This window comes from Simochromis diagramma, unplaced genomic scaffold (assembly GCF_900408965.1).
Source record: "Simochromis diagramma unplaced genomic scaffold, fSimDia1.1 OVJJ01000205.1, whole genome shotgun sequence".
Taxonomy (NCBI): Eukaryota; Metazoa; Chordata; class Actinopteri; order Cichliformes; family Cichlidae; genus Simochromis; species Simochromis diagramma.
The window spans coordinates 882,290-898,655 of record NW_024386782.1 but is presented as its reverse complement, the minus strand read 5'-3'; the positions used below and the strand labels follow the sequence as shown (position 1 = coordinate 898,655).

The 16,366-nt window shown below is 44.1% G+C and overlaps 2 protein-coding genes and 1 long non-coding RNA gene across 3 annotated transcripts; 1 reads left to right on the top strand and 2 right to left on the bottom strand.

Moving 5' to 3' along the window:
* Nucleotides 1-4,959: 4,959 nt before the first annotated feature.
* Nucleotides 4,960-8,116, bottom strand: LOC120723428 (myeloid-associated differentiation marker homolog). The gene has a single exon (XM_040014861.1). It carries the CDS (start codon nucleotides 7,764-7,766, stop codon nucleotides 6,885-6,887), a length of 882 nt encoding a protein of 293 aa, XP_039870795.1. The 5' UTR covers nucleotides 7,767-8,116; the 3' UTR covers nucleotides 4,960-6,884.
* Nucleotides 8,117-8,491: 375 nt separating this feature from the next.
* LOC120723439 lies at nucleotides 8,492-16,208 on the top strand. Its single transcript, XR_005693753.1, has 3 exons — nucleotides 8,492-8,605; nucleotides 11,432-11,433; nucleotides 16,196-16,208. It is a non-coding gene; the product is annotated as an uncharacterized LOC120723439 (long non-coding RNA).
* LOC120723420 (myeloid-associated differentiation marker homolog) lies at nucleotides 9,787-10,778 on the bottom strand. The gene has a single exon (XM_040014854.1). The coding sequence runs from the start codon at nucleotides 10,724-10,726 to the stop codon at nucleotides 9,845-9,847; it is 882 nt and encodes a 293-aa protein (XP_039870788.1). The 5' UTR covers nucleotides 10,727-10,778; the 3' UTR covers nucleotides 9,787-9,844.
* Nucleotides 16,209-16,366: the final 158 nt, after the last annotated feature.

The following is a 16,366-nucleotide window of genomic DNA, read 5'->3' as shown; positions in this document are numbered from 1 at the left end:
CTTGAGTTTGGAATGTCTGCAAAACATAGACCATAATCTTTTTTTCAGGGGCTGTCGTCATTGATGTTTTTCTTTTGGTCCTGAACTGGGCTTAATCCACAACTGGGGAAACCAGCTGCTACTGTTTCTCAGTATATATCGGCTGGTGCAGGGCTGATATTTGACCTCTTGAAAGGATGATAAGGCAGGGACTTTTAAAACAGTTTGAAAGGTTTGTAAGAGATATAGTTTGTTAGAATACCTCAAAGTAGAGAGAGTTTGTTTCAGAATGGTGAAACATGGAGGAGTTGGTGGGTGACTCAGCAGACGGATGCCTCAGCAGTCTTAAATCAGCAGCTGTTTGAAAGAGTACTCATAGTCCTGCAACCCTTTACAGTGTCGTTTTTTCTCCTCTTAAAGAACTGTGGCTACAGGAGAGATGGATGAAAAGTCTTTAAGTCTCGCAAAACATTCAAGGTAATAAAAAGTTTTCAAACAACAAGAAGATCTTAAAGTTGCAGCAGATAGTTTGCTGACACTTTTATGGGTATATATGCTTCGCTGCAACCATACATGGGCATGCTGTGAGCTTGAGACCAAAATCACTAATGGTACAGGATAGTTACAGTATAGCTGCCGTGGATCTCTGAATGTAGCTCTACTGAAGCCATAACGCCTTCATGACACTGACTTTTCCATTTCCTCGTCCTACTTTTCTCTCTGGCTGCAGCTCAGGAAAGGTTGTTAGTTACACATGGAAAGTACATGACAAGCAAACGTGCCATAAATAAATGGAAAGCTTGCGTTTAAAGCTGCAAATAGCATTTTAATTATAGCTGAAGAGCACAAAGGGCTGAGTTAAAGGAATCAAATCACAATCAGATAACAGGACAGCGTAGTCGTTGGTATTGATTAGTGCAGATGTAGAATTGCGTGGAAGAACTATTTCATACTGGAGTGATTATACACCTATTGGCCCACAGCATTAAAACAACCAGCACATGAGGTAAATAACACTGATCATCTTGTTACAGTGTTCGGTCCTGGCACTCGTGCGGAGGTTACTTTGACACATACCACCCATCTGAAACCCCCCCCCCCCCCCCCCCCCCTCACCCCTAACCACTGCAAAGTCATGCACCAGTGACAGTGGCAGTAAAATGTGGCTCGCCACGCTGCTCAAGAAAATCTTCCAGAACAAGAAAAATAGCTTAAACTGTTAGCCCGACCTCCAAACTCCCCAGATCCCAATCCGGTGAGCAACAGTGGAAAGCACAAGAATCAGACCAAGGAGTCCCCACCCAGCAAACCACAGGAACCAAGGGTCCACTGCCAACATCCCAATGTCAGACACCGCCATTGTATACATGTATGTGTAAGCATGTTCATGGGAATATTTATGTATTTTTTTTTAAGATCCACTGTATTTCCAGTCCTCTGGTACAAAGTAATGCTTTTGTTAATTGAAAAAATGAAGAAAATGCATAAAAAAGCCTTATGAAACCAAAGAATCAACCTCAGCATCTTCTCGTTGCTAACACACCACGTGTTCTCCTACTGGGAAAAAACACTTTGGTCCAAACTATGTGACTGTCTGTCAGTTCAAGGTTTAATAACATCTTCAGTGTGATAAAAGCATGATCTGCAGCCAGATTGTAGATTATGACTTCCACAATCTCTTAATTTTTGAACGTTGTCACTATCTTATCAGTACTGCATAGTTTCTCATCCTATAAATGGATAAACGAGGTCGCCCTGACCTCAAGCTGCTGAACGACCTTGTAAAATTGAATTTTTCATTAAGTGTTTTAGTAGGCCAGAAAATAGTGCTTAAATGTTTTTGTGAAGGCAGAAAAAATATGTTTCGCTTTTCTGTGCGCTAGTGAATTTTTTGTATATGGCACAATCTGTTTACTCACCCTTCCCTTCTTGCCCTTCTGTGTGGTTTTTTTTTCTCATTTATCTGTTATTTGTATCCTTCTCTCCTTCTTCCCATTGACTATGACAGTGGACTTTATCACAGTATGGCATCTTGAAGGATGTTTCCATTTCTAAAGTGCATCAGGAAGGGAGAGAAGTGGAGGAGCTTTAATTTGAGACTCTATGAGGAAGGGTTTTTAACCTGTGAAGTCATATATGTCCTTTTTTGTCACATTGTGTGAAGTTAATTAAAAGTAAGACAAAATATAAAGGTTGTCTAAACACTGTCACATCTGAGATCATAAAAAACAGACAATACAGCTGTTCCAAATGTAATTGATATGGCTTTAAAACGACTTCCGGAAAGGAAGGCTGTGTCATTTTGTTCTGTTGCTTGCATCTATGATGGGAGGGACCAAGATGTGAGGAGAGGGTTTGAGGAAAGGAATGAAAGAAGTGAAAACTGAGAAATGTATACTCCACCCGTGTCCTGTTGTCTTCCCCTGTCATCTGCCACATTGTCCTCATTATTGTGCACGCACTGTTTTCCGGTAATCCTCGCCTCATGTTAGACTTCCTTTTTGTCTCTGACCCAATTTTGTCTCTGTTTTTTTTTTCTTTGCTTGTTTCTCCTGGGTTTTTTCCACCTGTTTACTGTATACCTGACTCAGCTTTACTACAGTAAAGGGTTTTTAACTTTCACCTGATCTCCCTGGTCACCACAGATAATATTCATTACAGTGACTCTTGTTTTGTTGTTCTACAGATTAATCTTGTCACATGAAATCACACAGATATTCACCAGGGGGAGGTATAATCTCAAACATAAGAGACTGAGCTCTGGCCAGCCTGACCGACACATGCAGGTTCACATAGCTTTTGTCTTTGTAGAAACCCCTAGCCGAGTTCATCAGTAAACGCAGCTGCAATCCAATTTTAGGATCCTCAAGTATGTGAGAAACAAATATAGCAATCCGCCTGCTGCCTGCTGTTAATGTGACAAAGCAGCCTACAGGCTCTGGTTTTAATGCCAATAATGCTCCACTGACTGTATTTATAATCATGCTAGTTCTTGTTAATCTATAACAAGTTCCTGGCAGTGTGCTCACACCGAGACAGCTGATGATTAATAGGTTTAATGTTTACAAGCTTAGCTAATATTTGTGAGTAACTATAATCGTGACTGAGGCTGAACTCTTACTAAAGTATCACAAAAGTCAGATTCAGACTCTGATACACTGTCAACCACAAAAGCTGGCAGAAAACAAAGCATGAAGGTAACCGATTAAAGTGGAAAGTTTTGTTTTATAGTCCTTTGCATTTTTTTTATATTAGTCAAAAGTAGTGTATCACTATGATTTTGTTACTATGGACAGGCACAAGTAACAACTATGCAATCTCAGATTAAATACTGCCATTACTGACACGAAAACATGTGTTTAGCACACTAATTTGCTATTTTACTAATGCTGATGCTAATGATAGCCTTTTAGATCGGCATCTGCACTGGATTGCAAAATACAGTGAAGACAAATCACATTAGACCACTGAAGAAAAAGCATTTTGCATCTGAGGCAGCCTTATCTTACCCAAGCTTTATTATGGCAGAAAAGTAAAGGAGCAGGCATCCAAAAAGATCTACCTATTCAGCTAAGCTGCAAAATGTACTAATAAAGGAATGCTCTGTTTTCAATGTAAAATACATTACAATAGATAGAGTTAAAGAGGACCAATTATGCTCATTTTCAGCTTCATATTTTTGCACTTAGATTCCACTAGAGTAGCTCTGAATGAGTCACTGTTTAAATATTCTTTGTTTATCTTATGCTGGGCCTTGGTGGAGCCCCTCTCCACTGTTCACTTGCAGTTCATAAACCTTCTGATAACAACAAATGTTAGCTCCTTTTCCTCTCCCTTTACCCGAATTTCCTTCTCATTGCCTGTTCCTTATAAAGAGGTTTCATCAGCAGGGGTGTTTGGAACACACAATATGTTAACTAATCTCCTATAAACTTATAAGGTTTATACTTACATCATAAACCTTTTAAGTTTATAAGGTTTATAATGTAAGTATACATCTAAATGTCTCCAATTACTTTGGACCTTGTGCTATAATCTGTTAAATGCTCTTGAGAAGAACACGGGTGGCTACTTGCTAGGCTGACCTATAAATAAGGGACTGCAGACATCAGTCTCTTTGTTTGGCATAAAAAAAAGTAACAAAGTGAGAAGAGAATATTTCTAAAGCTTTTTGATCACCATCTTCACTTTTTGTTGAGCCCCCAATGGAAGTAAAAAGAGATCAAATTGTGGTTTTATGAGGGGGTCTCGTGTTTGACTGTTTCTTGACTGACATCACATAACCTTTGATAAAAAACACGACTTGGTGCTTTACAGGCTCTATAACACACTGATTTTTATGTGTGGTAAAGTGTTGAATTTCCCCTTTAAAATAAAAAGATGATATGAGACTGTGCAGTAAGAAGCTAAATTCAACACGGCAAAGGGTCAGTGTAAAGTCAGAGGACACAAACATGTTGAAAGCAAATGAGCATATTGGGAAACTTACTTCTTTAAATTACTTAATTTGTTACACACACACACACAGCTTGACCAGCTATTAGCCATTAAAAATCAGGAAGAAATCAGGTTCGGGCCAAGCAGAAGGCTGTGTACAAGCAGTTTCAGGAAGATGAGAATGTATGCATGTCAGCACTGCTGCACATTTCAGGCTCTCAGCACATCTGTGCGTCTCTGTTAATTAGCCACATGTTCTCAGTTAGGTATTGTGCTGTCATTCAAGTGCTTGTTGTTCCACATTTAACTCTTGGCAGTGTTTGGAACAACACGTCTGCTCTTCCAGTGGAAACATGATGCTGCGTAAGAGACAGAGTTCTTTCTATGGCCTCTTTCAGTTGAGATTGTATCAAGCTATTGTAGTGCTGCTGACTTACTCTTTGTTCTTCCTGTGAGTCAGAGTGGGATGGCCAAGAATTAATTTAGTAACGTAGGGTAAGGAAGCTGATCTGCACAGGACTTTTGTCCCTATAAATGAAACTTATACGAGATGGAGTAAAAAAATCACACACACACAAACACAAGAGAGTTAAGATGTGTAATGTTTAATTATTGCAGATTGCACAATATTTCTTTTATTAAAATGAAAATATGCAAAAATGGACTTTGAAATGTTTGAATGACTTTTTTAGACACATCAGAAATGAAACGTTTGTTAAATCAAAGTAGTAAGATGGGTCTGATTTGTTTTTATCTGTTGATTCAAAACAGATTTTTAAGTCTTTAAAAATCCCTAAACCATTGCAGCAAAGGTGTTTTTTAATGCAGAATAGTACAGTTATTCTTTTCTCCTTCATTTAAAATCCAGACACTGATCAGCGTTTAGCAATACTGGCTTTAAGTTACTACATCATGCAGGAAGTTGGACCAGGATTGGCCTCCAGTCAAGTCGTGACTAGACTGGTAAACATCTTGACCTCTCTTTTTTTGCATGAGCTCAGAGTCCTTTTCCTCTATTAGCAGATGACCTAGTAAAGAGTCTTTTTTGTTAAATTCTGTGCAGGTAAAACATCGAAGTGACATGACAGAGAAAATGCAGAACAACATTTTGATGATCACGAATTTCAGTATAATTGAAATCCCAAAGGGGACATTTCTGGTATAAAGAGAACATAAAAAGTCTTCTGTGTTCTGTCCACATTAATGACGATATATTGCTCAGGATGATAAACATGGTTAATCACACAAAGCTGTTAATTTAGCTTCATATTATTTATCTACCGACCACTTTTCTCATATATATGCTGTAAACCAAACTTTAAAAACCGTCTAGGCTGGTTGAAGCTGAGTCATCATGTTCCTGATTTATGGTAAAGCCCTATTAACTCTGATCTTGCCAGCAGCTACAGCACCACATTCCCAGACCAGAATATCCAACATTTCCTTTAGAAAAATAATGTACAAGTCATTGTGTCTCGATTGGGCGTCACCGCTGTCTTATTTCCTGACGATAGATTTACAGGCAACTTAAATATTCATAGTTTCCACTCTGCCCCCCTTGTAGCCTCCAGTGGTCAAACATTTACAGTTGGTATGAATCACAGTTGTCACTGATTCACATCCTGGGGTCCGCACAAAGCTGGAGTCTCTCTGAGAACAGAGGTGGTGTTTTGAGCTGATGCTGATTGACAGTTAGTTTACTTAGTTAATTCATTTATATACTTTGTGAACATTCAGCACAATTAGAGATCAGAGTTTAACAGAAAATCAGGTTTCAGAAGAGTGATTAGGAAAACGTGGTGCTTTGCATCTATTTCAGTGGACAATCATGAATTTGATGAATGAAAATCAGTTTTAACAGTCAATCCTGAGGAATCCTAAACTGCAAGCATACACTCACTGGAAACTTTATTAGGCATACCTTGCTAGTCCCAGGTTGAATGCCCTTTGTCCTTAAGAACTGCCATAATTTACTTAAATACATATAAAGATAACATCAACAATGTGTTGAAAACATTCCTCAATTTTGGTCCATACTGACACGACAGCATCACATCAGGGTGGCTGTAGCTGAGGAGGTAGAGCAGGTCATGTACTATTCCCTGACTGCTCCACTCTGCATGCCAAAATTATTCTTGGGTATCCATAGTGCAAAAAATATCTAACAAAAACTCAATGCTATCTTTGTTTTTGTTCCTCTGTCTTATTTCCATGCACACAGCATTTTTTGAGTCTTCTTTTGGAAAATCTGTTGATAGCTTATTACTATCCAAATAATAAGCATTCCTGTATACATGAAAAAATGTATTAAAATGGGAACTGATCTGCCATTAAAAACTCCTACTGTCTGCCTCTATCAAAAGTCAAATTGCTTGCAGCAGTATAAGTGAAAGCAGTTCCACAGCCTTGGACAAACTGGGCAAATTCAGTTTTATTTGGAGCATACTGCTACCCTTACTTCTTGTTTCTCATGCGTTGACAAATATCAGATGGGTGGAGTAGATCAGGTCTGCCAGGTAGAGGATGAAGTTGACACCGGTGAGTACAGCCACTGTCATGCCCTTATCCCATGAACACAACCCCAATTGTGTGTTGCAGTTGTATGGCCTATTTTTATTCCCACCATGCCTGGGGTCAAAGTTGAAGATAGGCCAGATGATGGTTGCTAACAGGTAGAGGACCACAGCCAGCATGGCGTAGGCTGACAGGAACCGGGGGAACGGGAAAGGCAAGCACCCGGTACACTCGCCTATACAGAGCAGGATGATGGCTGCTGACAGGATGAAGCAGATGCAATAGACAGCCATGCAGTACTTCAGTGCATGGTGATGGTCGTACAACACGGGATCAGTCACAAAGACAAAGATGATGCAGGCCACGAAGGTCTCACAGACTTTCAATAGTCCAGGTCCTGTGGCCATGTAGCCGGCCACCTCACCCGGACGTGCCTTGCTGATGCTCACCTCACTTATGTAAGCAATAGTAGCCAAGCAGGAGAAGACGGCTGCTATGATGCTGTAATCGCGGATTGTACTGGGGCCCATAGAACCTTTGAGGAAGTAGAGTGGGAAGATGATAGAGGCGGACAAACAGAGTAGGGCAGCGTAGCAGGCAAAGGTGATAGGGAAGTTCTTCCAGGAAACAGGGACTTTCGTCTGCAGACCGAAGAGTTCCACCAGAATCACGAGCAGAGTGCCGGCAAAGCTGAAGGCCCAGCAGAAGATGCACCAGTCTCCGGTGCCGGGGATGATCCTGGCACCATGCACAGCCACAGAGAATGCCACACAGGAGAAAGCCAGGGCTGCCAGCCGTGTCCACAGCAGAGGGTTGAAGTGGAGGACTATTGCCATGATGAGAGGTGAATTGGGCGATGAGAGAAGCAGAACAGATTCCTCCTATTTGTTGGAGTTTCCTCTGTCAGGCAGAGAAAACTGTAAGAAAAAGAAAATGATTAGTGGTATTCTAGAGTCTGATGCAACTTTTTATGGCTCCAGATGAAATACAAGCTATAACTATGTGAGGCCAGCAGTCTGTGCCCAAAGAGAGTCAGTCCTCCTACATAATAATTTCTGAGTGAAACAATGATGCCTTTGTATTTTCATGAATGGCTAAAACAAATGAAATGGTGAAAACACAAAGTGAAACTGCAAATATGACATCACTGTGATCAAACACATCACAACCCATTTGCATCTGGTCAAATCAGCTGGTAAACACACCAGCTTTTATTTCTCTGGTAGTTTATGTCATACAAGCTTGTATTAAACCCTGGATGTTTCCATTGTAACAGGTAAATGTGTATATTTATTGACTCATATTACCAGTTATTTTCCTATGTGTATGTGTCACACACTTAATATTAAATATCTATACCAGATTCTGCAGCTTCTAATAAACTTTGACATATTTCAGTCTTAACTTACAAGGGGATTGACTCACATTGTGACATGACAAAGCTACACCAACAGGGTGGCTAAAAAAAGTTTAGAGTTAAATAAAATGTTCAAATTGGACCATACAGGAGCTTTAAATAAACCAAAGCATAAAAACATGAAAGTAACACACAAACATCTGTTAATCATGTGGTTTTATTGAAACACTGGAATACATTTTCCTTCAACACTGATGCGGTTTCCACACTTGAAACAGCAGAGTATAAAAAATGTAAAGACTACAATCCTAAGAGCATGTAGACGGAGTGAAACCTTTTTTAATAGATTTCTATGAGCAGTACCACACAAACTGACATAGCATTAGTAGGTTCTTTGATATTTGGAGACACCAGAAATATAAACACACAATGAAAACATTAATGCGTGCACTTTGACTATATGCTTTCCTTGTTTTTTTCAGATATGTTCTTACAATAGATTGTAGTTCGCAGACACACACATTCCATAACAAGAGCAAAACCTAGGCTACCAATCATCTTTAACATCATGTAAACCAATTCATAACTTCTTTAAATCATTGAAGTGTTGATATCATGAACTTAAAAAAAGACTAATTGCTAGAACCCAAAAACTCAACATTATCGTTGTTTTTATTCCACTCTGTCTTTTCTACATGCACACAGCATTTTTTGAATCTTCCTTTGGAAAATCTGTTGACAGATTACTACTATCCAAAGCATCCCTGCATACATGAAAAATGTATTTTCTGTATTAAAATGGGAATTGATTTTTGAGTAATATCAGCAGATTCCAGCAATCACATTCAGGTCTCTATATAAAAGATAAGAGTCTATTTGGGTGACTGGAAGCAAATATTTGCCATTTACATGCCCCAACACATAAACAGAAAGTCATATTGTTGTATGTGTAGACACAACCACTAACTTGCTTCCAACTCCTCCCATCTCTCTCTCTCTCTCTCTCTCTCTCTCTCTCTCTCTCTCTCTCTCTCTCTCTTCCTCTCTAAGAAATTCAGTCATGCAGTATACTTCACACAAAATTAAATTCGGCAAGGTTTCAGGGCTAATTTCTAAAGTTTCAGGCCAAAAAGAGCGCAAGATCTGTGTTTTGACCAGCCGAATATGTCAATCTTTGCCTATGAAAAGCTTCGTTCATGGCTTGAGCACACTCTCTTTTGAGTTTTTTAAAATGCATTTCCATATTTACTACTGCACAGTTACCTTGGGCCATAGGGCATGCTTTTCTCCTTCTGTCTGGTTCTAGCAAAAGTCAAATCATATCATTTTCAGGGTAAATTTCGAGTCATACAGGATTTGTCTCAGCTGTGCTATCATGCTAAAGTTTGCTCTTTAGCCTCCTACCACGACTTGTCCTCTAGTGATTCCATTAAAGTGACCAGAGTGCTAAACTGAGTATGCTTGCAGCAGTAACAGTGACAGCAGTTCCAAAGCCTTTATCAAAGTGGGCAAATTCAATTTTATTTGGAGCATACTGCTAGCCTGACTTCCTGTTTTTTAAGCATTGACAAATACTAGACGGGTGGAGTAGATCAGGTCTGCCAGGTAGAGAATGAAGTTGATAGCAGTGAGTAGAGCCACTGCCATGCGCTTATCCCATGAACACAACCCCGATTCTGTGCTGCAGCTGTATGGCCTATCTCTATTCCCACCATGCCTGGGGTCAAAGTTGAAGATAGGCCAGATGATGGTTGCTGACAGGTAGAGGACCACAGCCAGCATGGCGTAGGCTGACAGGAACCGGGGGAATGGGAAAGGCAAGCACCCGGTACACTCGCCTATACAGAGCAGGATGATGGCTGCTGACAGGATGAAGCAGATGCAGTAGACAGCCATGCAGTACTTCGGTGCATCATGACGGTCATACAACACGGGATCAGTCACAAACACAAAGATGATGCAGGCCACGAAGGTCTCACAGACTTTCAATAGTCCAGGTCCTGTGGCCATGTAGCCGGCCACCTCACCCGGACGCGCCTTGCTGATGCTCACCTCACTCATGTAAGCAATGGTAGCCAAGCAAGAGAAGAAGGCTGCCACAATACGGTAGTCGCGGATCGTACTGGGGCCTGTGGAATGTTTGAGGAAGTAGAGTGGGAAGATGATAGAGGCGGACAAACAGAGTAGGGCAGCGTAGCAGGCAAAGGTAATAGGGAAGTTCTTCCAGGAAACAGGGACTTTCGTCTGCAGACCGAAGAGCTCCACCAGAATCACGAGCAGAGTGCCGGCAAAGCTGAAGGCCCAGCAGAAGATGCACCAGTCTCCGATGATGGGGATGGTCCTGGCACCATGCACAGCCACAGAGAATGCCACACAGGAGAAAGCCAGGGCTGCCAGCCGTGTCCACAGCAGAGGGTTGAAGTGGAGGACTATTGCCATGATGAGAGGTGAATTGGGCGATGAGAGAAGCAGAACAGATTCCTCCTATTTGTTGGAGTTTCCTCTGTCAGGCAGAGAAAACTGTAAGAAAAAGAAAATGATTTGTAAGTGGTGTTTTAAAGTCTCGTGCAATTTTTTATGGCTCTAGATGAAATACAAGCTATAACTATGTGAGGCCAGCAGTCTGTGCCCAAAGAGAGTCAGTCCTCCTACATAATAATTTCTGAGTGAAACAATGATGCCTTTGTATTTTCATGAATGGCTAAAACAACTCCAATACTGAAAACGCAAAACTACAAATAATGAGTTCACTGTGGTCAAACCCATCACAGTCCATTTACATCTGGTCAAATCAGCTGGTGAGCGCGCCATCTTTTATTTCTCTGGTAGTTTATGTCTCATGAAAGCTCCAGACTTGTTCGCATAACAGAATTGCAGCCTCCAGTGGTCAAAAATTTACAGTCGCTGTCACTGATTCACACCCTGGGGTCAGCACAAAGCTGAAAGGAATCTCTGAGAAGAGAGGTGATGGGTACATGCATCATATGTATATATATACACACATACATACATATACATATATATATATATATACACACACACACACATGGTCAGAACAAAAGTTGATAAAATAAATTAAATATTTTGTATTGTTCGATATATATGCATACCGAACCGAAAGCACTTCTCAGCATGGCACCTCAGACGTGGTATTATCAGCACTGAGAGAAATGCAGGAAGATAATAATCAGCTCAGACGAGAGGTTCAGACACTGCTTGGTGCTCTCTCTCTCTCCGGTCCTCAGCCCTCCAGACATTGCCGGCTCCCCAACCTTCTGCATTAGCCCCCAGTACCCAGGACCAGAGGCAGTCCTTGTGGACTGATTCCATGCCTCAGTCTCCTCATCCTGACCATGCCTCCAGGCACTACTCACACACTGTGCCTTCCTTTCACATACCAGAGGATGACATACAGGATTTACCTTGGCCAGAGGCATCACTTCCACTTGATCCTCAGAGTGCTGAGCCATTCCCTGTTCCACCACCTCCGGTGTCAGAAATTCCTGCTAGTGCAGCAGCCTCAGCTCTTTTCAGACGTGCGTCACCTTATCAGTACAGTCAACTTCCTGTGACTGAACAGGTCAGGAAAATTAACGTGAAGGACGAGTATGGCCCTGGAGCATGGGTGAAGAGGCAGGTCACCCCTGAATATGCAGAGCCATACACCTTTCAGCGCCAACAACCAGAAAGCTTCTGGGAGATGACTGGGGACCCGCCTCGTTAGCCGCCAACTGATTCCAAAGACTGGAGGAAATATGGTCAGCACGAACCTCTACCGAGTACAGAGACCGTATACCGGGGACCAACACCACACATTCCATACTTCACCTCTGATGACCCCAGCCAGTTCGCTCGTTTGCAGATGGCACTTGACAATATCCTGCCTCATGATGCAACTGAACGTTTCAAGTACCAGATCCTAGTCGATCACCTCAAGTTGGAAGACGCCCTCCTGATTGCCGATTCCTACAGCAATAGCCGCTACCCATACAGGCAGACCATGTCATCTCTGATAGAGCTGTATGGTCAACCTCACAAACTTACCCTGCAGCTGATCTTAGACGTGTTGTCGGAGTCTCTGGCACGGAGTGGTGACAGCCGAGCATTCCGTCTTTTCGCCCTCAAAGTGAGGGGTCTCGTGGGAATGTTGGAACAGCTTGGGAAAGAGGGGAGAGCAGAACTAGAGTGTGGGTCACACGTTACCAGACTGCTGTCCAAACTGCCACACAGTCTTCGAGCGCAGTTTAAGCGGTTTATCAATCCTCTTCAGACACCCATCCCAACCTTAGCAGATTTGGCAGAGTGGCTTGAATATGAAGTCCGCATCCAAGATGATGATGTGTATTTCCATCAGCCTCAGCAACCTCGAGAGCCACATGTGGATTGTGGGAAGGGTGCCAGACCCAAGCAGAGATCTACAGCGGCAACCACAACCGTCTTATTGGGCTACGACCCTCCTGCTAAAGGACCAGAGCCTCCGAAACAGGCATCACGTCCAGTTTCCAAATTGGGGAAGCCAAAGAAATTCTGCCCTTTCTGTAATAATCTTCAGCACAATTTCAATCAGTGCACAAATTTCAAGAAGCTCAATACAGAGCAGAAGTTGTCTTGGATTCAGACAGGCAAGCGGTGCTGGAGATGCGGAAGGGACCATCCAGAGGCGAAATGCTACCTGAAAGCTAGATGCAATGCAGTCAGGTGCATTTGGAGACACTCCATGAGGTTAATGCATCACGATCCACTAGCTCTGACAGACCGGCGGAGGAAGCAGTCCAACCCATCACGTACTACGTTGAACCAACCTGGGGGACCAGTTTGCATGCTACTGAAAATGGTCAGGGTGTGCCTCTACAACGGCAAAAGGAAGCTAGAGACATACGCCATCCTTGATGATGGGTCAGAGCGCACAATCCTTCTTCACAGTGCTGCCCAAGAGCTGGGCCTTCAGGGAATGAGGGAGGAGTTGGCGCTTTGAACCATCCGACAAACATTAGAACGGTGGAAGGACATTCCGTTTCCTTCTCTATAGCCCTCGGAAATGGTTCCGGATCCAAAGAGCATTCACTGCCACTGAGCTTGGGCTCGCCAAACACTCACATCCAGCACTGCAAAGGTCCTACCACCACCTGCGAGGTCTTCCACTTCATTCGTTCCACCAAGCTCAACCATTATTGCTGATTGGCTCTGACTACCCACATCTCCTGACTCCAATAGAGCCTGTACATCTGGGTCCATGGGGAGGACCAGCTGCACTCAAGACACGGCTGGGTTGGACTCTGCAGGGTCCAGCCAAGGTTCTTCTACATCAAGCCTCCACTCCTCAGTGTCTACTCACAAGCACCCTGACTCCCAGTGCTGAACTTCTCAGTAATGTAGCCAAGCTCTGGCAGATGGATGTTCTCCCATACCAGAATGAGAAGGTGGCCACACGTTCAAAACAAGATACCATGGCTGTCAAGATGCTAGAGGAGAAGATATGCCGATATGCCGCCCCATTGCTGTGGAAAGAGGAACCAGTCCTGCTTCATTCCACTAAGGACTCTGTCCTGGGTCACATGCGAGCCACAGAGAAGCGCCTCCTGAAGAAGCCTGTACGAGCAGCCACCTATAACCAGGAAATTCAGAAGCTGGTGGATGCAGGCTATGTGAGTAAACTGACCATCGCGGACATGGATATAGATGGCAACACCTGGTACATACCACACCACATGGTTCATCATAATGGCAAGGATCGCATTGTCTTCAACTGTTCTTTTGTGCACAATGGTACCAGCCTGAATCAGCATCTCCTAGCTGGTCCTACCCTGGGCTGGATGCTCCTGGGTGTGTTACTTCGCTTCCGGGAGTATCCCATTGTGGTGAGCAGTGACATCAAGGGGATGTTTCACCAGGTCCACCTCTTGACTCAGGACAAGCCTTTCCTGTTTCCTCTGGAGAGATGGATTGCACGAGGCAACCAGATGTCTACGAATGGCAGGTGTTGCCTTTCAGGACGACATCCCTGCTGTGCCACCAATGCTCTGCAGCAGCACGTTCTGGATCACAGCAGCCCCAGCGAAGATACCCGTCACACAGTAGAGAAATGTTTCTACGTTGACAATCTCCTCCAGAGCTTCGCATCATTTCCCGAAGCCCAGCAACTGGTCAACAAAATCCAGCAGTTGCTGCTCACCAGTGGCTTCGAATTACGACAGTGGGCTTCTAACTACCCAGAACTCATCAGTCATATGCCACCTGGATCAGACTCACAGAGCAGTGAACTGTGGTTTTCCCCCAATGGGACTGATGTACCAAAGCGGACTCTGGGCCTGCAATGGCACTGTCAGTCTGATGAGCTCAGATATCAGATTTGGCACACCGAGCAGTTGGTGGAGCCCACAATGCGCAACATCTATTGGGTTCTGGCCAAGCAGTATGATCCGCTTGGCCTCCTCATTCCTTACACCACTCGGGCCAAAATCCTGGTGCAGCATCTCTGGTGGAAAAGGAGAGACTGGGATGATCCGAATCTGCCAATTGACCTGCTGAAGCTGTGGCATGCATGGGAAAGTGAATTGATTCAGCTCCCTGATGTCTCCCTGCCACGTTGTTATGTGCAGCCAGAGACAGACCTATCCCTTTGCAAGCAGAGCATCCACATATTCTCCGATGCATCTGAGAAGGCATATGGAGCTGTAGCCTACCTTCGGACGGAAGATCATATGGGGGGAATCCAGGTAGCCTTCCTAGCCGCGCTGATCTCGATTTGCTCCCGTCCGTCAACAGTCCATTCTGAGGTTGGAGCTCTGTGCTGCTCATGTGGGAGCCCAGCTTGCTGCCGTTCTCAAGAGGGGACTCACCCTTTGTATCTCAAGCATTGTCTATTGGACAGACTCCACTACAGTCTTGAACTGGCTCCAGTCCCAATCCCAGGCTCCAGATATTCAAGAGCTAACTGAAGGGGGCCTGTGGAGATATCCTGCCGACGACATCACTCGGGGATTACTGCTCTCGCAGCTCACCGCTCATCATCGGTGGCGCCGGAGCCCACCTTTTCTCTGGCAGATGGCATCATACTGCCCAGAGCTCCCGAACCACATTTCCCTTGATGATTCATCAGAGCTGCGGAAGGATAGCTTCTGATGTTGCTTCTTTCGGTGGCTTCCAGGACTTGCTGGAAGATTACGTTCGAGCTGTCCGTGGGACAGCTGCCGACTCGACACCCACAGCAGAGAATTACTGGCAAGAAGAACTAGCATTCCTCCGGAAGGTACAGGAAGACAGTTTTCCTGAAGATTTTGTTCGGCTGTCATCTCACAAACCGGTAGCTGCCAGCAGTCGCCTACTTGCCTTAGCTCCTTAGTATGACCCAGAGGTTCAACTGATCCCTGTGGGTGGGGGGGGGGGGCTTCGCAGATGTGAAACCCTCAGTCAAGACATCTTGCATCCTGTCGTTCTTGACCCTCAGCATCTTATTACAAAGCACATCATCCAGGATTGTGATCGCAGGCTTGTTCACCCAGGCTCCGAGAGGGTCTTTGCTGAGCTCCGGCGCAGGTTCTGGATACTTCGAGGACGAGAGGCCGTCCGGAAGCACCAGTACAACTGTCCTGAATGCAGGAGGTGGCGCAGTCAGCCGGTCATTCCCAAGATGGTTGACCTTCCCTCATCCAGTTTAAGACTTCATCGCCCAGCCTTCTATTCAACTGGGGTGGACTGCTTTGGTCCATACCTTGTCAAGATGGGGCAGCGTACCGAGAAACGGTGGGGGATCATCTTCAAATGCCTAACCACCCATGCAGTCTACTTTGATCTGCTTGCCAGCATGGACACTGACTCATTCCTGATGGGACTGCGTCGTTTCATCGCGAGACGTAGGAAGCCCTTCGAACTACTGTCGGATCAAGGTACCAACTTCAAAGGTGGTAGCTCTGAACTCCAGGAGACTTTCAATGCCCTCGGCTCAGCTCTGAAGTCACAGTTGGCCAGCCAGCAGATTCATTTTCGTTTCAACCCTCCATAGGCTCCACATTTCGGTGGTTCCTGGGAACGGGAGACTCGTTCCATCAAGTCTGCGCTGCATACCATTCTCGGCTTGCA

Coding starts and splice junctions, on each gene's coding strand:
- LOC120723428 (XM_040014861.1), bottom strand. CDS start 7,766: ATGGCAATAGTCCTCCACTTCAACCCTCTGCTGTGGACACGGCTGGCA.
- LOC120723420 (XM_040014854.1), bottom strand. CDS start 10,726: ATGGCAATAGTCCTCCACTTCAACCCTCTGCTGTGGACACGGCTGGCA.